The sequence below is a fragment of the Pithys albifrons genome, chromosome 4 (genome assembly GCF_047495875.1).
Source record: "Pithys albifrons albifrons isolate INPA30051 chromosome 4, PitAlb_v1, whole genome shotgun sequence".
Lineage (NCBI taxonomy): Eukaryota > Metazoa > Chordata > Aves > Passeriformes > Thamnophilidae > Pithys > Pithys albifrons.
The window spans coordinates 88749910-88776381 of record NC_092461.1 but is presented as its reverse complement, the minus strand read 5'-3'; the positions used below and the strand labels follow the sequence as shown (position 1 = coordinate 88776381).

Sequence of the window (26472 nt, the reverse complement as noted above, 5' to 3'; positions counted from 1 at the left end):
TGGTTTCTTCTCCCCAGGCAACTCGCGATAGGACAAGAGGGCACAGTCTCAAGCTGTGCAAGGGAAGGTTTAGCTTGGACATCAGGAAGTTCGTCACAGAAAGGGTGATTAGACACTGGAATGTGCGGACCAGGGAGGTGGTGGCATCACCGTCCCCGGAGCCGTTCAAGTAAAGACTGGATGTGGCATTTAGTGCCAAGGTCTAGTTCACACGGTGGTGTTCGGTCACAGGCTGAACTGATTGGTTCCGTCACTCTGAGACCCAGCACACCGCGCCCCCGGGTCCGGCGCGGAGGCGCTCACTGTGGGGACTGGGAGCCGCCGTTTCCGGCGGCGTTCCCAGTTCCCGTGTGCCCCACTCGGCCCTGCCGGGACCCCAGCACTGCCACCCCGCGTTCGCTCCCGGGCTCCGCCTGCCTGGGGCGGCCCCTCCTCTCCCTTCCCCTCCCCTCCCCGCCGCCGCACCACGCGGAGCTGCCATGGCGACGGAGCGCGGCAGGTAACGGGGCTGTGCCGGCCCGGGCCTGCCTCCTTGGCCTTCTTCACCCTGCCCAGCGGGAGTGGTTTGTTATTTCTCCCGCCACTCTCGCTGCTCTTGTGGGAAACCTCATCCACCTGCCCACGGCTCTGGCTTCCAGCTCAGAACTCGTGCCGGCGAGGGCCGTGTCCATTTGCGCCCTCCTCCTCACGGCCGTGCTGCTCTCCGCTCCTTGCCCCGGCGCTGTGGGGGCGGCACTCCTTGCGCTGGGAAAACGCAGGGCCGGCAGTACCCGGGAGGCTGGAGTTAGCGCTCTCTCTGCCTGGGAACGGGGCTTCCATTTGGGTGTGCCCCTGAGCTTGGAGGCGGTACTGTCATCAGTGGCCTATTACAAACTACTAAAGCAATTAAATGCTTCCCTGACATCCCATCCCGTCAGATCGCCGAAGTCAAGCAGGGTCAGCCCTGCATAGTATTTGGATGGGAGACCTCCTGGGAGTACCGGGGGTTGTAGGTTCTAGTGCTGAAGACTTCACTGTCACCGTCCAAGCTCGCTCGGCTGTGGCAGATGAACCTGAGGAGTTAAACGGTGGGGCCAGTTCTGCGCACGCTGAGCCTCACCTAAAAAATCCACTGCGCAGGCTGGAAGGGCTCACCCACGTGGGGAGAGCCCTGCCCAAACCTTCATTCGCGAAGCAGAGCCATATATGCATTCATACATGGCAAACTACTAGTTATCTTAGTGGCTAATGTATGTTCAGGGTAGTTAGGCCTTTGTAATAAATGGGAGATTTTCACCGTGAAAGGTGTGATGAGCCTAAGTCTTATAGCACAGGTTCAGCCTCCAGGAATTTAAAATGTCAGTTTTAGAAACAAAGTTGAGAAAGCAGATTTTTTTTTGCTACCCATTTGTACAACCAAGTCACATTGCAAATACCATGGGGTATGGAAGTACAAAACTGAATCCCACAAGTTCAAAGCTAATGAAAAAGCAATTGAAGTTATTGTGCCTCTAAGTAAAAGTATCTCTGTTCTGGAAGCGTCTAAAAAGGGGACGTAACAGCTATTGTTGTCTTTTACCTTAGGCTAACCTGCCCAAGCTTTCTCAGTGTGGTGTATAAGTATTTGGTCAATACTAATTTAAAATCTCAGCATACACAGTACTTGAAAAATAGTTTATGGATTGGGTTTACTGTTGTTCACAGCTTACAAGTATTTTTTTTGAAGATGCAAAAATTCAGCACTTTTTTTCTGAATTGACACTTACAAAAGGAGTATCTATTACATTGAAGTTTTCAAGGCATATGTAGGCAACATTTCTCTTACTTCAGATATTCCTTCCTAGGGTGAAGAAGAGGGGGATGCAAGGAGTGGTTAAAAAGAGCAGGAAGGACTGAGTATAGGCAATACAGGTTATGCTTGTACAAAGTAAAGTGTGTTTGAAGATGCAGGACCCAGCTTCTTATCTGAATTACTCATGTATACTTGGAGTCTGTGAAGTTATGTCCCTGTAGACTGTGCTCAAACTAGTTTTCTCTGTGATTTCAGCATGGATTCAGGGTGGAATAGCCTGCGCTGTGCTGCCCTGGAATGTACAGAAGTGGTAGCTCTGCTGCTGTTGAACACGGCTTGTGTCCCTAAATCCCCTTAATGGCTTTTGAGGAATGCAGTGGCTTAGTACCTTATCATCTAAGTGTACTTCTTGATGCTAATGCATGAGTAAAACATATGCCTGACCTCCAGTTTGTTTTTTGTTACATCATTAACTTCTTTGAAGTTTTAATTTAGTTGGTGTACCAGGGATTGGAACCCAAGGTAAAACGTGCATGTCTTTTTAGCAATTCTCAGTAAAACATCTTGGACCTTTTCTTTTTACATATATAACCCAGTTGTCAATATAGAGCAGAACAATTCTTTTCTTTCTATTTTTATTTTCCTTTGAGCATAAACCAATCCTAAGTCAAAAACAGCATGTGTTAAATGTACATGGTACCCATGTACTTCAAAATTAGGTATTCCCCCCCCCCAATATTGCTTGGTTGCCTAGAAACCCAGAAGTGGTTTGATGACATGTTGGAAACTCAGCTGAGAATTTAAAGCATCACTAATGCAGTGAATGGGGAGCTCTGCCTGCTTGGTGGCATACATGGGTATGAAGTGTAAGGATTTGGTTAACCTTGAAACTCTAAATATATCTATGTGGTTTAATGATAGTATTTGTATTACAAATTTGTATTAGTATTACAAAGTCCTTGCTATCAGAAGACTTGGAAAAATATGTGTCCAGTTGGATTTTAATGATTTATTTATGTTAGAAATAAGCAGAGTTGTTTTTTTAATAAAAGAAAGTAATTTCTGTCCAGTATGTTGTGCTAATGAGCTATGAAAACACTGATACCCAACTTGCCTGTTGAACTACCACTTATCTCTCTGATTTGTGAATATTTTAGCAGGAGAAAATCTGAAATGAGACTAACTTTGTTTCAAATATGATTCTGTTGTATGTTCAAGGAAATTATTTTTGAACCTCAAAAGTTTTTGGGAAAGTTTCAAGGTATTGTTTTATTTGGTATCTTCTAATAGCTTTGGCAAAGTTGGATGGCTCAAAAATGTCTCTGGAGTAATGTTGCAAACCAGAAGATTAATCAGTGAGTTTTACTCACTGCAGGGGTTTGATTGTGGTGGCCACAGTGGGGCAGCTGAATAACCCTAATAGATCTCTGCTGGACTCAGACTGGTTTGGTGGAGTGACACTATTCCCTTCTGACTACTGTGAGAGATTAATCACAGCCATGAGTTTAAATCTAACATCTTCCTGATGTCAGGTATTTTAATTTGGTGATACTTGTTCAAATCTGTGAACAGATAATAACGAGTTGCCCTGTGATGTACTCCCTGAATCCTACCTTGGTTAAAATATTGTGCCCAGGTGTGTGCAATATGTCTATTTTTTTCCTTTTTTGAAGATGTGACTCCTGACAGCTTTTCTTTGTTTGAAAATAGGCTAAGGACTTTTGCTGCCAGGCCTGGTAAATATTCTGAAACTGTGAATGCTGGAATTAAAAGTCTGTATTTGACACCTACTGTAAAACCGAAACCAAATGTATGCATTGAGAGGTGAGTACGTCTTCAGTTTAGAAGACCCCTTGCAGACTTTAAGCCATCTTTTGACTGCTTACAGTAATTATGTTTATATTTTGGAGATTTCTATGTCAGATGTTCTGAGTTGAAAATATTTGCTTTCCTGGCCTGCTCTGTGGTCCTGTATTCACCTTCTAATGTTTGCTGGCGTGGTTCTCCTTTGCCTCCTTTTCTAAGTTCATATAAAGGATGTAGCTTTTCCAAGTTGTATGAAGCCTTCAGCAACTCCTTTCCGCATCATGGGCAGTGTTGTTCCTTGAGAATAAAAATTGTTACTATGTTACTTCAGTAAAAGGCAGTTCAGAATTAAACTTGCATTTTTCTCTTGATTGTTCGTTGTTACTTTGTATACAGAGTCTGGGGATGGTGGAGTGGGATGAGGGGGGAGGAATAAGTGGGTGCTACATATTTGCTGCAAGGTAAATGTTTCCCTTCCAGACAATGGGTACTTCAATATAATCGTGAGTTTTCTTTTTGAGAATTAGTTGCATTTTTAAAAAAACAACAACAAACCTAAGACTATGTTACCCAAAAGATCAATTAATTTTCCTTGTTTTATTCATTTGATAGTTTCCTGTGTAATGATTTCTCTGTTTTGCATTGGATGGTCAGTTCCATACCTTTATGCTGGCTGTTAGTCTGGTGTGAAAGATGACAGAAAAAAGGAAAAAAAAATCCTTTCATCTTCCTTCAAAGAAAAAATAATACAGTTGCAAAAACTGCTGTTGAGAATTCTGGATCAAGTGTGTTATTTAATTTGCAGCCTTTTAAGGGATCACTTCCGAATTCTCTCTGCAGTAAATGCACTAACTACTTTGGGGTTTCAGTTTATGACTAATTTTGCATAATAACCATGTAAGTTTTGGCCTGTTGCATCTATGTTAGTGCAGCTAAGATTCTGAGTTTTAATACAAACACTGGAGTAATGGTGTTATCATGCCACCCTTGACAGCTCTGTGCTCTTGGAATAAAGTATTATAAAACAGCAACTGTTGTAAATGACACAGTAGTAAAAGGATGAGGCACAGCTGGGGCATTGACTTTCACATCACTTTGTATTTTTAGTGGTGATTTTGATGTGACCATACCCTATGCTCCAAAAAATTGGAGTATAAAATGCATCTCTTTTAAACTCTGTGCAGTTAAGAGGCACTACTCAAAGGGTATGAGGTTTCTGTATGTTAATAAAATCACGGTGGCTCATCTCCAGGTGTCTTGGGCTTATCATGCTTAGACAGGCACCTGCATTTCAGGCAGTCTTCCAGATGCACAGAAACCTTAATGATCTCAAGATGCTACTTGGTTCTTAATTTGGAGTGCATGTCTTTCTGTTGAAAACTGCAGAAGACCCCTGAGAACTTAAAGGTTGAAGATTATGGTGAAATAGAGCATGATCTTACTGTTTGACTAGGACATTTCTGTCCTGGTGTATCCTGAGATCTGATGCCACAGCCAGGAGAAAAGAAATCTGCAGTTTTGGCAGATACTGGTGATTACGGACTAAAGGTTAAAATCCTGGTACAAGCAGTTAGTGAAATTGCAAACCCATAACTTTTCATGTAATTGTGCTGTGCCATTTGAAAAAGTTGTGATGAATTGCTTTATGCAAATGCTGTATATCAGAGAGTGAAATCAGAACCCAAACTTTGCAATTTGACTCTTCAGGTGACTTTTAATTTGTGTTTTTACAAGCTGATAGTTTCCATCTCCTTTGTTTTGCTCTGGTTTGAATTTAAAATCCTTTCCCCTTGTAATTTCTGGAGTTTGCAACTCTAACAGTGTTCCTCTTTCTCCTGTTTTCCAGCATGCCATCAGAAGTGTTGCTGAAGATATTTTCATATTTGGATGCTGGGTCCCTGTTGTCTGTTGGTTGTGTGAATAAACTCTTCTATGATCTGGCTAATAACAAGTAAGGAAGAGGAAAGGTATAAGTGCTGGTCTCAGTCAGTCAGCTGTTGAGTTTACCTCAGTTATAAGTCTTTCTAATTTAGTTTCTCTGATGCCAGAGAACTGATGCATGAACCTGTGGGCAATTACTCTGCTGAAAATGTACAGCATAGTCCACAGTACACTGTGTTGTATGGAATTCTGCTGTGCAAACCCTGTTGTTTAATGAGAGTTATGAGGCAAAAACTAAATGTAGTGCTTTGAATGTTGCTATTTGCATTTTTTGTGTTGTAAAATTTACATATATTTGTTTGTATTCACATGCACCTGCACAAGCTTTTTGGATCGGACAGTCCTTAGTGGTGTGTAGCCAGTGGTTTTGTGGAATTGTCATAGCTTTTATAATTTTGAAGTCCCACTTATTAGGTCTTTCATCATGTTTTTGCAAAGGGATTGATTTAATCAAATGATTTACTAGTGGATTTTATCTGTTCCCCTTTCTGTCAAATTTTCATGACTTCTAAATGAAAACAAAAGAGTTGAAGTTAAATACTGACACATTTTTTGTAAGTCATTGCTTATGCAGAGGCTTACACAATTGCTCCTACCAGTATCATGATAATTTTGTGAAAGGATAAAGAGGAGATACCTGGGGGGATAACTAGGATGTCTGGGTATTCTTTTTTAATTTCAATTCTGCTGCATTAGTGTTGTTTCAATGAGAAAATGTCTTCTGGTATAGAAAGTTGCTGCATCTGGTATGAATCCATTTCTCCCTTATTTGCCAAAACTTGTACGGTGAATTGGTTTACATTGTCACTGGCACCTTTAGAACTGATTAATTTAGAGGGAAGACTGTAATCCAGATTCATGTTTTCAGGTGTCAGCAGGTAAGCATAGATAAAAATTGCATAGTTGACAAAATTACGTGTCTTAGTTTGTGTTTTCCACTTCAGGTTAGTAAGATAAGATAAAATCACTGTGGCTGTACAGGGAAAGATGATTGATCTGTCTCCATCTCAACAGTGTCTCTTTTCATTTTCTAGTCTCGACAGAGATTACTGTATGTGCACAAATGGGATTCAGGGAAGAGATACTTCCCCTTAACTGGGAGATTGACTGGTTCAGTGAGACCAGGTCATTTCCTCCTGATGGACTTCCATGGACCTTCTTGAGACCCCAGATCTTGTGATGAATTAACAGAAGTTTTAATTGAAGTTCTTGCATATTTCTCTGACAAATCTGATTTTTTTTTAAAGCAGAATATCTTTTTTTAGAATATTTCTGATGTCCTGGATATACAGGGTGCTGTTGTTGGTGCAACAGGACCATCCTTCTTTTATTATGGTGTGTCTGTGCTGCCTAATGCAGTGCTGAGTCTTTGGACTCTTCAGATAATGTCTGTGCTTGAACAGTTCCTTGGCACTGATGTTTTCAACATAACTACTGAAAACAAGGAAATGTTCTGAGCCCTCTTTCTGCACCCTCCTTGGCCCATGTGGTATTGTTCCAGCCTTCCTGTCATGCCTTGTGGGAAGCTCACACAGATGGTCTGTCTGAAAGCCTGAGAATTGTGGCCACCCACAGAATGTGCTTGCATAAGGGGAGGTGAGAAGTCAGAGTACAGGGGGAAGATCCTTTGCCTTTGAGATCAGGTGATGATTGATGATGATGATGTGTGTCTGATTCTGGCGTATGAGTTAGCAGTAAGGGCTTTGTTTGGCTTGTAGTAACATCTAATAAGAGGGCTTGAGATTAATATTGTACTCAATACTTTGTGGCAAAAAGTGCATGTATTCTGCTGTGAAAGAGATGAACATGTGCTTTCCTGCTGGATGCCTTTTTCATTCATCTGCCCTGACTTCTTCAGAAGTTGAGGATGAAGGGGCAGTGATGTCTTCCTAAACACTTGTGATTCCAAGTCCTCCTTTTTCTTGTCTGCCTCTCTCCCCAAACTGAGTTTTTGAGCTTCTTGGACTGATTTCTCATCTGCTTGCACCATGCTTTTTTGGAAAAAGAAGAAGCAGTATGTAGCTGAGAGTGAGGACAAGGATGGTGGCAAGTCTGTCTTCAGTCAACTTATATTGCCTGAGACTAAACCTTCAAAATGCAGGAAATGCCTACTGCTAAGCCCTGTCTTTTCAGCATCATGTAGTCAGATGCAGAGGTTCTCTCCCCATGGAAGAAAGAATGTCTCTTTTGGGAAGTGGTTTCTGGTTAACAGGAGACTGTAAGAGAATATCTTACTGGACTATTTAGGCTTATTAAGACCAGTTGGATGATACACAGCTGTTTCCTCTGATGATGATATGTCAAGGACATCTCTCCTCTGTTTTCATTACCCTACAATTTTGTACTGCTTTGGAGTTAAATAAGAATTTTCTCCCTCTGTCAGAAGTGTTTTATACTATCTAATAACCTGGTTGCCTTTTCTGGTCTTAAAATAGAAGTATCTTAAGTCTTTGTTTTACTTATGGGATTGTTCTTCATGCTCCCCTCTCTGCCCCAGTTTTGGTGAAAGGAAAGTCAGAAGCTCATGTTGACTGTGAATCCACCTTTACCAGTCCTGGAAGCTTATTGGTATGTGTGTTTTAAACAGCTTTGTCTCAAAAAATGGCATCAGGGCATTCTGTATATACCTGCACAGCAGCAGGCTGGAAGGTTGCAAAATTCCTTAGTATGTTTGCATCAATAACCAGAGCCTGGCTCTCAGCATACAGGGACTTTATTCTTAGCAGGTGATGAATTGAGAATGGTTTTGATGGGTAGGAGTCAGTGTGGGATGGATTCAGTCCTTGAATGCTTTAATACCTTAAGGGGAGGGAAAATGCATTACAAAACATGGTAGTGGAAGTTTGCCTGGGGTTAAGTGAGGATTGGTAATCTTGCTGATAAATGGTAGAAAGTGTCTCTTGAGAATTTGTTACTCTTGCTATTAATTTTCTTTAGTGCAGTTATGTAGGCTGTGTGGCTAGCACTTTAAAATTAGAAAATGATTGGAAACCTTTATTCACAGATTGTTGTTTGAAATCTTGTAACTTCTTGTACTCAATATTCCATAAACTGTCCTAGGGATAGTGGGGCATGGGGGGAGGAAATGTGATCTCATAGTTTTCCTGACATCAAAGAGATGAACCCATTGTTCCTGTCACATATTTCTTTGTCTTCAGAAGGGCATGTCTTCTCTGAGATTTTCCAAAGAGAGGGCAGAAGGAATTGATGTGACACTGGTACTGCCATAGGTGACTTTGATTCTCCTTCTCCGCCACACCTGCAGCTGTGTGAACAATTTGAAGGGTACAGATTATCCTTGTTGAGTAAGAGGTATTAAAACACTTTATCCACTAGCTGATTTTGTGTGAGGAGGATGCATCATTGTTTTGGGGTGGAACTTTCAAAAGTAACTCCTTAACCCTTATCAGTTTTCACTTCAGTTATTAAATGCTGTCTCTGAGCTTCATCCTAAATCCCATATTTTCGGGAAGACAGACAAGACCTACCTTTTCTTAGTTTCCCCGTGATAGCTTTCTCTCAGATCTGTTTGTTTTGTTATTGTTTGGGTTTTTAAGTTTTTTATTTTTAAATCTGCTCTGGGAGTATCTATGAAGGAAATAGCAGCATAAGGGGAAGGTTTTTTAAAAACCACTTACTCTAATGTGCTATTGAGAGCTGTAAAACAGTGGGAAGTTCTCTATATCCGATTAGCCTACTTTTTAGAGCGCTAGTCAAACATTTTCTGTGTATGTAGTTGAGATGTTTATAAATCTTACTGAAGTAATGTAAGAATTAACTGAAAAACGTTTTCTTTTTTTCCCCCCTGTGGTAGAGCAGAAAGTCATAAGTGGATTTTATTTGGTATGTATAATCCAGAACAAGAGATGTGTTCAGAGATTCCACAGTCTTTCTGATAACCTAATAAGCCCATGAGAAATGGTGACATCTAACATCCTTGGGTTCCTGAGCCTTCATGTTTGCACCAGAGAAACTGACCTCATATGAGTTTTTGAAAGGTCAACATGGGGAAAAGTGTACAACTGTGCTTTTGTATTTTCTTCACTTTTAGCAAGGAGGCTCCAGTTTCTGCTCTTCTAGAAACTTAGATCAAATACAGTTTTCTGATAATCTAGGACTTTATATTTTTCCACTAACATTATACTCAAGGGTGGCTGAGATATGCATATAAAATATTGTGACTATTCTTGAAATTTATGTAGTTTTCCTCTTTATTCTAATTTTATTTTCAGTGGAATTTGGCTGAAAATCTGTTCCAGTTGTTTGCAGGCAAAAAGGACAATTTGGAAAATGAAGTCTGAACAAACAGAAGCTGTTCCCTTGGGCTGTGCTGCTCTACATGATAAAAAGCCTGGGTACTGGAAGAAAGAATACATCTTGAAACAAACAGCTGCTGTCAAAACTAGAGTAATGGGACTTGTTAAACCTCTAGATCCTTATACAGGTCTTCCATTTAAAATCAAAGAAGCTATGAAGTAAGCAATGCCTTGTCACAGAAGAGGTTTACTTGAGAACAATGTACAGAATATTAATAATGGCTTTGGAAAAGCTGGGGATGGGGTATGGAAATAGAGCTGTAAAGTGTGTGTCATAATGGGTATGATAGCCTATAGATGACTGAGCCTGAGAAATGTAAGTAGCAGCTAATAGAAATTTTAAAATTCTATTGAAACCATAGTTTAAATTTTGGGTATTTTTTTTAATGTCCCTCTCCCTTCTCAATTCCTAAATAACAGAGTCTCTGGCTTGAGTTGGATAATTGTTCTAAAGGACAAAAATGGAAAAGAATATGTAATAGAGAAGGCAAACCTGTCACTTAAGGACACATCTGTTACCATACTTTGGTGTTGTACAAACTGGCCAGGCTTAGACGTTGTGTCAACCCTAAAACTATTTGGAGTTATGCCGTTGATTCCTGACCTAAGCAAACCTCCCAACAACTATGGGTGAGTTTTAACATAGGATTTTTTAGGCCTTTTTGGATGTATCTGGTTGATAATGTGTCTGTAGAAGCTATCTGATGTTGGTTTAACTCAACAAGTTAATTCTTAGTCAGTCTCTCTGTAGTATTTCTTCCAAATCCCATGTTCTTCTCTTCATTGGTAGAGCTTTTTAGAAAGAAATAGTACAATCCAACAAGCTATGACATGTAGGTTAATATAGCTACTGGCATGTGATATACAGACTGATAGGTTCTGCCCTGGAAAGCTGAATCTAAGGCATGGGTACAAATAAGTGTGAAAGAAGCATGTAAATCTAGGAGAATTTAATGTGAGACATTTAGCTTGGAACAGTTCATCAGTATTTATATGGCTGCAATCAGGTAATCTTTGTTGTTAACATTTATTTGCTATCTGATAAGTGTGTATGCACATGTAGGGAACTTGGTGTGTAACCGCGAGTGCAATCTAAGTACGCACGTTTAAAAAGCAGTCCACAACATGTCTGTTGTTTTGTAACTTAAGTGTGTGCAGTGTTTTTCTGGCATTATGTTCTAAGAAAAGATATTTAAATGAAAAATGTCTTTTGAGGTATTTGGTTGCTGTCAAGGACATCTGTGTCAATGTGTATAGTATGTGCAGTATCAGCTGCATGCTTAAACAAAGCCCCTCACCATATGAGCTCTGCAAAGAATTGTTCACCTACAAAAATCCTGGTACCTCGAGCAGAAGTGAAATATTTGCTTAAAAAAGAAAGAAATCAAGAGAAGCCTTTTGTATAAAGTCAGCTGAAAAGTCTGCTGGAAAATTGTGTGTGAACTGTAGTTGCTTTACCAAGGCGATGATTCATATGTAGAAAATATTAAAAGAAAACTTGCAGACAGTTGGTGTATTTATTTCACAGAATAAGTTTTCAGAGCTTTGGAATATACATGAAGGTAATGGTTTCACCAATATCAGAATGTCAATGGTAAGACCATATGGAGCTAGTGTGGGGACTTGGGGAATGTTCCTGTGTTGATACAAGCCTGATTGACTTAAAGATGGAAAGGGTGGATGTTGATTAGGAAGAAATTCTTTACTGTGAGGATGGTGAGACACTGGAACAGGTTTCCCAGGGAGGTTGTGGATGCCCCAGCTCTGGCAGTGTTCAAAGCCAGGTTTGATAAGGCCTTGAACAACCTGGTCTAGTGGGAGGTGTCCCTGCCCATGGCAAAGTGGGTTGAGACCAGATGATCTTTAAGGACCATTCCAACCCTTAGCATTCTATCTGTGATTCTTTGATGTCCCATCACTTCCCCAAATCTTACAGTTCGAGGTAATGTGATGAAGTTCCTGTTGGTTGCTGCCTTCCTAGCAGTCTGTGGTAGGTGACACTACAGTGATACTATTGGGAAGTCTAGGACCTGTTTTGAATGTAGTAAGAGCCCAAGTCTGCAAAAGGTTTTAGAAAGGCTTCTTTCTCCATTTTGAATAGATAACAAGACTCTGCTTTTTGCTCTTTATTTTTTAGTGCATCTTTAGTTAATAAGAATGTCTGTGAAGCCTGAACTTTAGTTAAAAGGTGTCATGGATATCTTTATATAAAATAAAGGCATATAAAGATATATAAAATATCTTTAATTTCAGGCAAAATGTAGAAAAATTCTAACAGAAGCTTTTAATTTATTATATGTACAGTTTGATCCTTTCCTTTGTATTTTGCTTCTGTGGGGAAGAATTTGCATAATTAGCTGGCTTCAGACTGACAAAAGTTCAGTGATTCCATCTAGTACCAACATAGCATTAAAACTAAATTTTGAAGTAATTTTGTTGCTATTTTGAAAACCTGAGCAAGCACATACGTTCTTGTTCTTTATTTTAGGAACATATTAGGGCATCTTATGGTGGTTTTTGTTTCTTTTCTGGTGAGGGGTTGAGATCCTGCTAGTACACTGTAGTTGTTTGAAAATATAGTTTAAGGCTGTGCATGCCAAAACCATTTCCCTTGCATGCTTTTGGTCAGATTTCAGAGTTAAAAATGAAATTAGGCTGAACTTTGTCATAAGTAAGGAGACATAGCCTTTTTGCTACATTCTTTATATTCTTTCCAAAGACCTCATCAACGTTCTTTGATTGCTGAATACCATCTTGCTAACCTGACTGAAAGCAGCATAGCAGTTGGTGCTGATAAGCTTGTCCAGCTCTTCAGTCTTAATCCAGGACTCTTAGTAGGAATTTGGAAGGTAAGATAACATTTTGTTTCAGTATTTTATTACGACTTGAAGGAACAGATCTTTTTGCCTTGTAGCTTGGGATTTGGGAAGGTTTCAAGTTTTTTAATCTTCCTTTTTTTCCTTTGTGTTTTGAAAGATCTTGTCTACACTAATAACAACAAAATGCAGGTAGGGATAGCTAGTTGATGATGCATTGTATTCTAAAGGGCTGTCACAGGAATATTGGTACTTTTCAAAAAAAATCCACCTCTAATTAAAAAACAATTATGTATCATACTATATTAGATGCCATGTTCAGTTTTATTTAGTTTGCAGTCTTCTCATGGCAAAGTTTGATATCCCAGAGTCATTTTAAATAAAATGGTTTGAGGAGAGATGTGCTTCTTGTCCTGATTCATGCCATGCCCTGTCCACATTGCTCAAAGTGATGAGTCCCCACAAGGCAACTTAGCTTTAATCTACATCACCAGGTGGCTGTATCCTGCTCCAGCAGTAGGAATGCTGTAAATCGTGGCCTTTTGGGGGTGTTAAATTCTTAGCATTAAGTGTCTAAGTTCAGCAGTTAGTCTCTGTAGGAAGTGTGTAGAGATGAATATCTTTCAGAGCAGTGCAGAACATCTGAAGTAGACTTCTACACAAAAGGAATCTGTATTTTTGAAGAGAATACACTGGGACCTCAGTGTCTGCCTGAAGTTACGTAGGCTGGTGCTATGGAAGTCTGTCTCAGGGGTTCTGCCGTTGGTATGAATTCAGAGGTGGCAGTCCTTTCTTCCTCCCTCAGCCATGTTATTCACGTAGGCTTATGTTATTTTGCACTGGCAAGAACTTCCCTCCGGGAGCCTGTGAACAGTTTCTCAAAGGTGTCTCTAATTTCCATCTGGAAATGTGCTACCTCAAATGTGCACAGTCACCAGAGGCATTGTTTAAAATGACAGAAGGAGTATTTCTTTTACTTAAAGATAAGAGTGGAAGTCCATTTCCTAGAAAAGTTGAAACTGTCTGACCTGCATAAGCCTATTATGTGTTACCTCAGTCTGTGAAAAGCTCCAGTAAATTAACAGCAATTTCTTTTGTGTCTTCAGAAGTTTAATAGGTTGTGTCCCTGTGTTGTTGGCCCTATGGTCTTGCTGGTGCATTGCCCCCTCCCATTCTTGGAAAAAGAACTCTTTCAGCACCTGGAAATGGTTCAATCATGACTAATTCCACATAGTTGTTTAGCATCAAGTGCCTCACTCTAGAAGCTTTTCTGAAAAGCAGTTCTTATTCTCTGTGTAGGCAAAGTAATGTTAGGTAGTGAACTGTGGATGGGTGTAGTAGTTGCAAATGCTACACCTTAGTGTTTTACACATAGCTTAGCTGCATAGCAGAAACTGTTGGTGCTGGTAGTTCTGGCAACTAAGAACAGGTTATGGTCCTTCTGGTATTTGGATAAAGGAAGAGTGAGAGATTATGTGATTCATAAATCTCTGTTATTATATCTTTTAGTGCTGTGGTCTTGCACTGTGAAAGTACAGGAGTAGTTAGGAACCCAAAAGTTCGAACAGAGAATGTCATTTTCTGGTAGCCCAGAGAAATAAAAATCATAGTTGCCTACATTTCAGAACAGTAATAGGCTGCTGGCTGTGAATAGTTTTGCTATTGACTTAAGTGTTTGCAAATGTGGGACTCAAAAAATGCATTAAAAAAAAAAAAAGTTGAAATCCTAGCATTCTATATTCTTCAAGTAAATAGATACCTTTTTCTATATTTAGTTTTCACATTGACTTGTGATGTTTTCTTTGAGCTCTATTGGGCATTATAGAAGGTCATGTCTTAATGTTTTCCCATGAGTATGTAAGCTGGGGAAGACCTGTGAAGCTTTACTTTGAAAGTCACCATTTCTATTGAATAGTTCAGTATTCTTCACTGATGTTAGCCCACTTTACGAATGGTTCCTTACATATGAAAATAAACTTGGTGCTTAGGTATTCAGTAGTTGAGAGTAAGTCCTGTTTGATTCTCTTTAGGTACCTGTTTTAAAGTGGTAAGTAGAGGCTAGAGAAGTACAATTAATGGATTTCTCTGATAACTTTTGCCCTAACATAGCTAGTTTCCATCTTTTCCCCCTAGAAATGCCGTAATCATTTACATACATTCTTTGCTCTTGTGAAAAGATAGTAGCAGTTGTAGGAGTCCAACTGTTAAAGGAAGCCATTATTAACATTATTACAGTAATGGGCAGAGTAATAAGCAGCAGCATTTATCTATGAATTTTAATGCTTAGAAAGGCTTTGTGAAAAAAAGCATTTCAAGATGAAAATACATCTACTTTAATTAACTTTTCAGGAGAAAAATGAAATTGCCTTTGTTATGGTGAGTCTTCATTATCATCAACTTCTTGAGAGAAGCATTTTGGGTTCTGCTACTGTGTAAGTTTGGTTTCCCCTTTGTGGGTAATAAAGATAACCTTTTGAATAAAGATGTGAGTTTTACAGTTAAAATTGGCTGCCAGTAAGAGGTTTATATTTAGGCAGTAGTTCACTATACTTGTTTAATATAAACAACAATTCGCCAACTATATACAAGACTGTAGAAGCATTTTCATACTCAAATCTTGCAATTGTTATGCTATTAAGGAGATAAAATAAGTGTACTAGTACTTACTGTATTGAGAAGGTTAGAAATACACTGCCAGTACTCTCTGCCTTTTCACAAGCATCTCTCTATTCCCTCTTCCAATCTGAAAGACATAGAAGAGAGAGAGACATTTTAGGAAGTAGGAAAGTAATCTTTAGCTGTTCTGATAAACTGGTAAAGGGCCTGCATTTATCTTTCAGTCGTATTGAGAAACTACCTGTATTTTCTATGAAGTATTTGTTTATACACTGTAAACTGTTTAAAAGGATGGAGTTTTTTAGCTTTAGAATATTATTTGGGGAATTAATTTTCCCCTCGGATTTCTGCTCAGATACTGCTGTATCTACTGGTGGTCTTGTGTGCCCGCTCAAACTTAGTGTGTCTCTTTTTAATACAAAAGGTAAGATTTAACACCATCTCCTGTAGTACCAAATAGGATTCTAAGCAGAAGCTGCTCAGTTGCCTCTGTCATTTGGTCTCTTCAGGTCATTTGTGTGCAGTAGGTTTTCTTTTGGTTAGGTACAGACAAAATTATTCCAATAATTGCTATTTCAAAGAAGTCTCTAGTTAGTGGGCTTTTAGATTTGAATTTACGCTGATGCTTTTTTGTAGACAAGGCCATATTTTGAGGTTTAACAGATGTACCTTTTAAAGTTGAGTGCCATTATTTTCTGCCTTTGGCTAGTCTGAATAGCTGATTAGAAGTATTAGACACTGCATTAGATAGTTTAAAACAAGTATGATGAACTAGAGGTGTTTGATTTCAAAACTCTCTGGAGATGATAATCCAAGTGTAGGGTTGTGTATTATATCTCTTTCTGTTAAATAATTTCCCCTTGCTTAATTGTGTTATTATTTTTTAAAGTCAATATTCTCCTCCACCTAATAAACCTATATTGGATGATATTGACCCAGAATATGGACTGCATGACTACAGTCTGCATCTCGACATGCACGGTAGAAACTGCACCTACCTGTGTGAAAGCTTCAAGAACCTGTTCTGCAGAAAAGGTATAGCTGACAAAACAGTAATGTCTGTTTTTTAATGATCCCTGCTAGTTATGTCTTTCCTTCTTGTATCCAGTGTCTCTGTTTAAGGGAAGAAACTGAAATGGATCTCTGAGAGTAAGCTATCTTTCTGTTCATTGTGTGAATTCTTTGTATCTGCATGGGGCGTTGTGTGGCATCGTAAGCCTGCTCGGGGTGAACTCTGCCTGCTGTTACATTGACATGGTGTCAGGCCTGAGACACAAGTTCTGCAGATTGTCCAGGTGTTTTCCTTTGGTTCAGTGATGTGTTAGTAATGCAGTGGCACAGTTTTGGTACAGTTTGATGTTCCTTGCACTTGTATACTATACAGGAGAGACAGTTTGTCCTCATGTGTTTTGGAGGCCTATTTCTATAGAATTCCCCACAAGTATACTTTAGATGCATTGACAGATTAAATATTTAAATGTGTTTGAAGAAGTTACTGTGAACTTTAAGATTTAGAATTTTTATTTCAGTCAGCCTATGGCTGCCTATTCTGACAGCTTTTCATTTTGTAGTAAACAGTTTTAGTAATTGTTTTTAACTGTGCTGCTTCTCTTGGTTCTCAGTGTTTTTTTCTTTTCTGCGACATGATTTACCATCTGTGTTCTTATACAGCCCAGCTCAATAATTGCATAAGGGTTTTGCAAAATATGTGGGTGATCTCTCTTCTGATGTAACTTGAACACAACCCTTTCTACAGCTACATGACTGTCTTTCTGTCAGCAGATGCAGATTAAAATATTAAAATTGAACAATTAGAATTTATTACTGTGAATTAGTTGTTGCTCCGCAGTGTTTTTGTGATAATGGCACTACTGAGCCTTCTGGATTTCAGAAAATACTGGATTTGGAGACAGTAGAGGGCGATATTGTCAGGCTCGAGTGCATTTACGAAGGTTACAAATTTCCTTGTGATTTTTGTTGTTTTTTTTTTTTTTTTTCATTTTACTTGTATTTGGTGACTCCAAGAACTGTCATTTAAACGACAGCCTTTTGCACACTGTAGAGTGTTGTAGTCCTTGAATCTGAAATATACATCTTTACAAATTCCAGAAGTTTCAAGTTTGAAATAATGGAATACTTCTAAGGCTAAAACTTCGGTGAAAGTCTATCCATGTAGCAAGAAATCTCACCTGAACTGTTGTGCAATACAGGAGTCGTCATTATCCTCTCAAAAAATAATTCTAAATTGGCCAAGTGGTTGGGATTTTGGATTTGTGTTTAATTTCTGGGTTTTCTTTGTTGGTGAATATCATGTTTTGTTTTCTAAAATTAAAATTTTATGCTTCTAGCAATTCAGTTGCATGAGAAAAAGCGGCATGTGGCACATTTACTTTCTTGGTATCACATTTTTGCCGCTTAGAAGATACTTCCATGAAAGTTTATGCTGATGTTTTTGCCAATTGTAGCAGATTTCCATGAGCTACAGTTGTGGCATCATCTCATTTTGCATGTTATGGAATCTGTTTTATGATCACTAGTGTTTTCTGAATTGTTTTGGTTTTGTGACCTTCAGCAGTGTGGCAGCCACTAGATTCTGGTCTCACATCAAAACAGATGAAGCTGTGGTTCTGCAGACTATAAGCTTGTTTGTCATCTGGTCCTTTCCATGTGCTTGCACAATAGTTACTCTTGGAAAATGCTTGACTTTCTCTAAAAATGGTTTAGTGAGGCAGCTTATAGATTTCTGCTTTCACATATGTTCCTTATAATTTGGTTTTGGTTTTCCTCTTTCTGGTAAATGATGTGTTTCTGAATGTGGCTGACAGTGTAGGTTTGTCCAAGCTGGTTGTGTTTGATGTTTTGTGCTTTGTTTTTAGGCTCCATTCTAGTAATACTCTGTCTCAGTGTCTGGGAGCACTATGAAGCATGGAGGGAGGTCTGACATACTGAGAAGTCTTGCTATTCCATAAAATTCTCTACTCAATCCAGATTTATTTTAAGTTATGGATGTGACATGCCATTGGCATTTTCCACAACATAAGACACAGATCAAATGTCAGTTATAACACTATTTTACTTATTTATTGGCTTCCTTTAGGAATCTGTACGTTGCTAGTTTACCAGAGAATATCGATTCCTATTCTGCAGAATAACTGTTTTATTTGTTCAAGTTTAGTTTTATTTTTGTCTGCTCTTTTTTAGAGCTTACTGATGTTGTACTTCATTTTTCTTTCTATTTGCAGGTTTTTTTTTGCAGAATTCTTACTATTAAATTAAAAAAGTTCTATCACACTTCACTGAACAAAGTGGATGGAGTGTATATGACTTCAGATTTTTTTTTTGTTATTAATCCTTACACTGCAGTAACTAGCTACTTTGTCACTCTGTTTTGGTTAGGTTTTAGCATTTTATTTTATGTAAGCAGCATTGGTAATATGGTCTTGTTAACAGATACTGTAGTGTGAATATGCTAAATACTTTCATGTTAAATTGAAAATATGTAGAAAACTTACCTTGTTTTCAGGAAGCTATTACAGGCTTTTCATACAATGGGCCATGAATATAGCTTCTTAATAAATATTTCAAGAATGTATTTGCCTAAGTTTTCAACCTTTAAGCACAGCTTTGTAGGCACTTGGTAGTTTAAGCTTTGGTTTTTCAATGTTATTTCTGGTTGATGTAAATTGATGTGTTGTGCTTGCAAAATATAAGGGGTGATTTTTGTTTTAAAAGCTGTTAAGATTTGTTTGTAAAATTTCATATCATGTATTTCAAATGTTTTGCTTGACCTTGAAGATTGATTTGCAAGTTTAAACGGCCATTGCAGCATGGAAAGGCTTGTTGTTGGCACTCAAAGAAGTGTTAAGCACAACCTTTCCTCTGAAAATACCAATCAAATTACAAATTGCAACAAGGGCTTGGTTAACAAAACAAACTTCCTTGGCTTTTAACTAAAATAAGTGCCTTGGAACTATTGGGCTATTTCTTTCCCTTGATGTTTGTCTACATGATACATATTCCCTTTATTGGTATTACCTTTATTTGGAAATATTTGTTTCCTATAACTTATTCTGCTGCTTTGCTGCCTTATGTGTCTTGCATAAACCCTGGATTGTAGATATTACAAGGAGGGGGCAATGAAACAAAGTCTAGATCAAGCTGAAGAAAGCCCAGTCCAATTTGTTTCTTCTTTGTTTCTCTTGTATGTTTAACATAGCTTGTTCTGCCCCTAATTTCCTTTTCTCTTCTGACTGGTGTGAGAAAGGGAAGACTTCAGTACTTAGCCTTCAGCTTCTTATTCATTTCTAGACAGGCTTTTCTTGTGGATATGAGGACTGCAACGGAGCATTTATATTTAAAAAATGAATAATTAGCCATCAGATTCCTGATCTGTTGCCTATATCTGCTCTGGCTAAAGTTAAGAAGTAACTGCAATAGGGAGTTTATAACCTTAACCAAGTGACCCATCTAACAATGCTGCATTAATGCCATGCTACAGTAGTGATGTCCTGGGCTTTGTTAATTTATTAGCAGTATGGTTTTTTTCAGTCTGTTTTATTCCATTCAGATTTTCATTTGTTTTGAATGAGTGAGAGAAATAGCTGCTTCTATTCAAATCAGAATTGCAGATAACTGAATAGTCCTTTGAAAAAAATGCTTGTTGACCAATGTTTTCAAGTCCATTGTAAAAAAGGTCAACTTTAAATGTGGACTTTTAGTGTTCACTCAGTGGATTATTTATCTAAAATATTTTTACCTTGAATGAAATCTTGTAATTGGATTTGGTTTACTGAGCTTTGGAACTCAACCATTTGGGCAGGTATCAGCCTAATAACCTTTTGGGGCTTTGAGCTAGATCTTGGAAATGAATTCTGCTTACATTTTCCTCACTGAATTCTCACTTCACTGCAAGGCCAGTGGGTATCACTGTCTGAAGCATTGCCTATTCCTTCAACCATACAAAATATTTCCTCAACATAGTCATGCTGGGTTTACTGTATTCATGCTCCTATTCCTGACAGTGTCTATGCTGAAAAACCTGCAGCTTCTGTCCTCTGTCATTCTGGGTGGCCTTCCCCCAGAGTAAGTATGCTTTGGACTCCCTGCTTGGGAGTGATGCCTTTCCAGCACTGATTTGTGGCCAGGCATCTCTTGGGTTGCTTGACCCCACAGTACCAATTCAGAGTTGTTTCTGGCTTCTGTGGTAAACTGTAGGCTTGCTTTCTCCATCACTGCTGTCAGCTATCTGCTTAAAGCAGCCACCAAGCAAAGGTTTTACTGCCACTACGCACAGACTACAGTAACTCAAGCCAGCCTTTCTGATGTTTCTTCTTCTGTCTGCAGCCTCGTGCTGCTACTTGAGCTTGTTTGAAGGAGAATCATAGGCAAAATGCTTCTCCTTTGTCACTTTCATTGCTTGTATCTTAAACCTCTACAAGCCCCTTCCGTCTTTATCTTACCATCCTGCTTCTGGATCCTGACAAGCAATATGTTTCTGGGAATTTCTTTTCTCCCTTTCTGTCTGTCTTCTGCAAGTGTTAGATACTTCCTTTTTTTGTATTGAGGTCTCTAGTGCTTTTGTTTGCTTTTTTTAGATAATGTCTCTTGTTCAAGGAAACTAATTTAAAAATGAGATGTCCTACTAAGAAATTTGCTTTTATCATAATGTAGTGCTTCTATTTTTTCTTTTTTTGTAGTCAGTGATCATGTTCACTATGATGTACCCCAAGTTATAATTAGACCATTGGACTCCCTGGTTAACTTTCCTTCTCTGATAGCAAGGGAAAAAGAACAATTATAAGAAGTCCATCTCCTCTGAGATGAGAGGAAGAGATACCAAAGAAATGTGGTTATATGTAGTAATAACAAAATTACTTCTCATAATAATTCTGTCAAAAAAAAAAGGTGTGCCTTTGAAAAGCTATTTAAAAAAAAATCCGTAATTTAAAAACTTGATTCAAAACAAAGCATACTGCATGTCAATTTAAATGATGCAATATCCTTTCCAAGGCAGATTGATAATTATCCTTATACCCTGTTGCATTGTGTTGCATGAGTTACCAGTCAGAGCTGAGAGATTTAAATAATTTTTTTAAAAGGGCGGGGAAGGTATCTCATAATTTATTTCACATGTTATGTGTTGAGCTTGACTTTTGGGAAGTGGGCAGTGATGGAGGCACTGGTGGCATGAAAATGAAATATGGCGTCCTTCTGTAAGTTCTTTGGCTGGCATTCATATTTTTATACTAAAAAAGTACAAAAGACTTTTTAGTTGCTGCTTCTACTGTGGATCACAGAATTGATGCCCTGAACTGCAACTTAATTTCTCTGTAATGTGTTTGATATGTAGCTGTTGGAGTATGTCAGGGTTCCTTATTGGTGAATGGGAAGAAAATAAAGACATGGAGTGAAGATAAGAGAACATTACAGTGAACTTGATTTGTACTGGTATAATGTTTTATATTGTTTGTATTTTCAGGTGATATTGCAAATGGATACTTGAGGCTCACAGTTGTAAGCTTAAAGGATAATAGGAAGCACTTGCCTCTTACTGGAACGCTTGGCCTATCCTGGGAAACAGATGTCTTTAAAGGCAATGTAAAGGTCAGAAATATTTATTGTTCCTGGAAATGTAAAAGGTGTCTTTAAGTGGAAAAAACGCTCTATTCAGATATTGCAAAAAAAGATGTGAAATTTGAAGAAAAAAGTTTTATCCTTTGTCTCTTGGAGTCTTGATTGCATGATAGACCCATTTGCATATTTGCTTTCCCTTTAGCAAGGTGCTGTGACTGACCAGCCCTGCTTGGAAATGCTGGACAAAAATACCGTAATGGAGATGTACTTTTTGTGGGTTTGTTTGGTTTGGTGTGGGAATTTTTATTTGTTTGTTTGTTTATGGGTTTTTTGCAAGCAATAAGCCTTGAACCCCTGAGGAAATACTCTGGAGTTCTGCGCTAGTATGTCTATGCAGTGAAAGTTTGGAACTGCTGGAGAATGTTAAAATGCCAGTGGACAGAGGCAGAAACTGCAGTCTCTGCTCACACAGACAGCACCTAGCTGGAGTATCCTACGTTGAGCTGGCAAAATGCCAATTGTCCAACACAGAGAGAGAATCCACCCCCCAGTAAGGGAAAAGGAGGGAGGGAAAAAAACGAAGGGGGGAATGCTCTCCCCCCCTCCCAGCCCAACCCGGCAAGGTTCTTATTTTTATACAAAAGAGAGACAATTAAAAACAATATGATATAACACATATATATTCAAATGTAAAAAAAACTGCAGCAGCAACCACCAAGTTGCCCACCCAAACAACACAGATCTCCACCACCTCCACCCACTAAAACACCCCAACAGACTCCCCACAAAGGACACCTGGCAAGAGAGGAGAAAAACCAATGACAAAAAAAAAGTGCACTTCCTGAACTAAACAGCTGTGAAGTGGTGGCAAGGCAAGCGCTACTGGCATGGTGATAACATGTTCACTCAGTGTCTGCCATGAAGGTGACTGTCCGAAGCCCCTCTTACACCTGTTTTTGTGCTTGCTCTGATGTCAGATGATATGAAATATCTCTTTGGTTGTTAAGTCAGGTGATGCTTTTCTCCTCTAATCTACGTAGCATTTTCAGCGCCTACTAAACAGGCCTAGCTAAAACTAAAGCCAAACCTACCACAGTGAGTCATATATATTGGTCAGGTCGATTAATTCTTTGTATTTTAGGGAAATGCTCACTCATTCCACTGGGTAAAATTCCTAAAAGAATTATTTCAAAGGAAGTTTGAGAGTAGTTCTGTAGATTTTGCAGTAGTGACAGAGGCATGTATTTTTAAATGTATTTCAGCTACATAAATGTTTCAGAAGCTACAAATTTCTGCTAAATGTAATTTAAGCACTACTGAAAAATTATCTAGTTCAGCACTTGGTTTCAATTTTGACACTTGTTTTGAAAAAAACCTAAGAATTAATAAAACTATGATTCCTGCTAATCCTGGTTAAATGCCGAATGGAGTAATCTTTGATAACATGGTTGAGGGATACTTTTTTACCAAGGTCTGTAGTGATAGAACAAGAGACAACATTTTTAAACTGAGAGAGCTTAGTTTTATCTGGACATCAGAAAGAACTTTTTTTTACACTGAAGGTGATGAGACACAGGATCAGGTTGCCCAGGGAAGCTGTGTATGCCCCATTCCTGGTGATGTTTAAGGGCAGGCTGGATGGGACTGGGAGCAACCTGGTCTAGTGGAAGGTGTCCCTACCAATGGTAGGTGCATTGGAATTAGATGGTCCTTGAAGGTACTTTCCAACTCAAACTATTTTCTGATATTAACACCTGCTTGTCAGATTTTTTTTTTTCCATGAAAATAATCATGAGTAGCACAAAAGAATTTGGGAATTTAACTGTCAGAGGAAAGAGAGAGCTCTGACTGTAGTCTTTAGGTTTGTAGTTTTAGTTTCTATCCTATGTGCTTACAGCATAAGTTACACTGAATATTTGTTTCTAGGAAAAAATAGAGAATATAATTTTTTTTAAAACCCCTTATTTTGTGGTGAGAGATTGAACAGGTCAGCATAAAGCTGTGGGTAGAATTCAGTGTGTTTTTTAACATAAATCTGTAAAATTCTTAAGACATGTGAAAGCCAAATAATATCAAACACAGGAGAAGGATATGTCACTGCTTTGAATTTATTTGAATTTTTGTTCAATTCTCTAACAAAAACAGAAAAACCCAAAGGCTTGTTTTTGGAACTTCTAGGCATTTTTTATAAAAAATTAATTGTGGAAGTACAGACAGAAATTGTCATGGTTTAGGAATGGTATCCTATAATTTAGTGTTCCAGCAGAAACCACTCCTAACCACACCCTGCTTGTTGCTCCTCTGTCCTCCTGCCCCTCCCCTGTGGTGGCTGGAGAGGAGAATTGGAGACACAAAAGGTAAAGATCACGGGTTGAGAGAAGAACAATTTACTGGAAACAGCAATGACATAAGAAAAGGAACAGTAACAGCAACAATATTGATAACAAAAGTGTACAAGAGAGAGGCGAGTGACTCACATGGAAATGCTCACTGTGGAACCCGACCTGACTGTGCCAAGCTACGCTGACCTGGAAGCAAGTCCTTCCTCTGCTCCAGCAATGACATGAGGTGGTACAGAATACCCTCTGGGTCCAGGCTGTGCCTTCTCCTGCCTACTGCAAAAAGTAACCCTGTCCGGGGTGGAACCAGGACAGAAATACATGGGAAGAACCCCACCATCTCAACACTTAACACCACCCCACTTTACTTTTCATAATTGACCTTCCATATATGCAAGTTGTCAGACCAGAAAATAGTAATTCTCTCTTGTTTCAAGTGATTTTATAGGTCATGTAAGTTTATTATATCATCATTAGTTTTGGTTTGAATTTTGTATTTTCTGCATAGTCTACAGTAGCTTAGGAAAAGTGTATGTATCGTATTGCCTGATGTTAGTGCCATCTGCTCTGTATTGTTTGATTGAAATAAAGTAATATTGAAAACAGTGTTAAAGCAACAGAAGCACAACTATGTAGTACAGAGAAATAAAGCATTCCAAATAATTTTTTTGGCATGGAATATGGGATGCTGGTTTGTTTATTCTTTTGGAGCATTACTCCTGGAAGTAGTGCATGTATACAACATAATTAAGATAATTTGATTACTTTAGTGATTTACAACTTATGACAATAAGTAACAGCTGATACTAACAGTGACACACAACTCCTATGGTTTTGAGTGACATGTGTAATTATGAGTTTGCAAGTGCCTAGGAATTAACTTCCTGACATCAGTATTATAAAATGATCTAATTGTGTAATATTTTAAGGAAACATTTTCAATGATTTGTAAAAGGAGGAATTATATGGAGAGTAGAAAGACATAGTAGTATCACCATTTTGGGAACCAAATCTTGGAGCCATTCAAAAAGTGCTATATACTTTTTAGAGCTGAGATGTTAAGGGTAATTGTGTGTGTGTACACTTGGGGTTGTCTCTGAGTATCTTTGCAAACGTTGCTGCCTGAGTTTAATCTTAAGTTGCTTTCTGATATTGAAAGGGCTGTCATTGATTGCATGGTAAGGTAACTAATAATTGAGAAATGCAGATATTAAAGGCTTAAGAATGTTCAAGAAATAATGTCTGATTTGGATTGGCTGTTACCTTTGGTAGCACAGTTTTTGATGTCTGTAGGTTGCCATCGTGATTTCTACAGAAAACATCTAAATAAGTGCTCGTTGCTTTGCAGCAATCAGCAGAACACTATCAATTTCATCTTGAATTTTTAGCTTTCATACAAAATACTCTCTGAACCCTTGATACTTCTGCTAAAATCAGGGACAGGTCTACTTACTGTGCCACAGCACAGGGAAATGTTCTCTTCTGCTTGTGTTTGTAGGACTGCTGTGTGATGGATCTTACTCTCTTGGAAGAATTTGGAAAGCCCTTCTGGTGTTTCAGTGCCCCAGTCTACATGGAACTGTCTTCTAAGACATCTGGCCTTTATGATTACATAGGTCATATCTATACCACAGAATACGCAGATTCAGAGGGTAAAGTTTGTGTTGAGTTGGTATGGCTGGAAGAAACCAAGAAGTATGTTATAGTCAGTTTGGTGCTTTATGTGAGCATTGAAAAGGTAAATAACTGGTATAGAACAAATTACTGACTTAATTAGGTCACTAATTTTCTTGCTTCAAAAACCAAACCAAAGAAACACGCCCCCCCCCCCCCAAAAAAAAAAAACCAAAAAAACCCCAAACAAACCCACACTAAACCTTTGATGCTTAAGATTGACACCAATGAGCAAAACTGTTCCTGCAAGTTTTTCAGTAACAAGTGAAACTACATCATTTTTAATTGGCATTGGAGAGATCAAAGGTACATATTGATATAACTCAAGAGTTTTTCTGTTAGTCTGTTTCTGATACTGGATATATTGAAATTATTTTTATGCATTTTGTAGATACTTGTTACTATGGTTAAGGAATTTCTTCTTTTGAGAGCCACACTTAAAAGATACCTTACATGATGTAAACTGCAGTTTTTGAGAACATTGACTTTTATGCATAGTAATAAAACAGCATGTGTGCTGTTGCCTTCAGGTTCGTTGGAGTGTTATTGGTAAATGACAAGTTTTGTTTAATGCAGTAATACTTCCTTTTTTTTTTCCCCCAGAAAATGCTTAAATATAT

General features: G+C 38.5%; 1 protein-coding gene across 1 annotated transcript; it reads left to right on the top strand.

The window, feature by feature from the left end:
* Nucleotides 1–465: 465 nt before the first annotated feature.
* On the top strand, nucleotides 466–25988 carry FBXO15 (F-box protein 15). Its single transcript, XM_071554915.1, has 10 exons — nucleotides 466–499; nucleotides 3482–3595; nucleotides 5424–5528; nucleotides 9751–9993; nucleotides 10255–10464; nucleotides 12554–12683; nucleotides 15000–15082; nucleotides 16156–16301; nucleotides 21745–21869; nucleotides 25677–25988. Exons 1-10 carry the CDS (start codon nucleotides 480–482, stop codon nucleotides 25944–25946), a joined length of 1446 nt encoding a protein of 481 aa, XP_071411016.1. The 5' UTR covers nucleotides 466–479; the 3' UTR covers nucleotides 25947–25988.
* The last annotated feature ends 484 nt before the right edge of the window (nucleotides 25989–26472 follow it).

Bases quoted from the DNA above. Each gene is read 5' to 3' on its own strand.
- FBXO15 (XM_071554915.1), top strand. From the start codon at position 480: ATGGCGACGGAGCGCGGCAG. The intron at 3,596-5,423 runs GTGAGTACGTCT...CCTGTTTTCCAG, and splicing joins CCAAATGTATGCATTGAGAG to CATGCCATCAGAAGTGTTGC. The intron at 5,529-9,750 runs GTAAGGAAGAGG...TTTTATTTTCAG, and splicing joins TATGATCTGGCTAATAACAA to TGGAATTTGGCTGAAAATCT.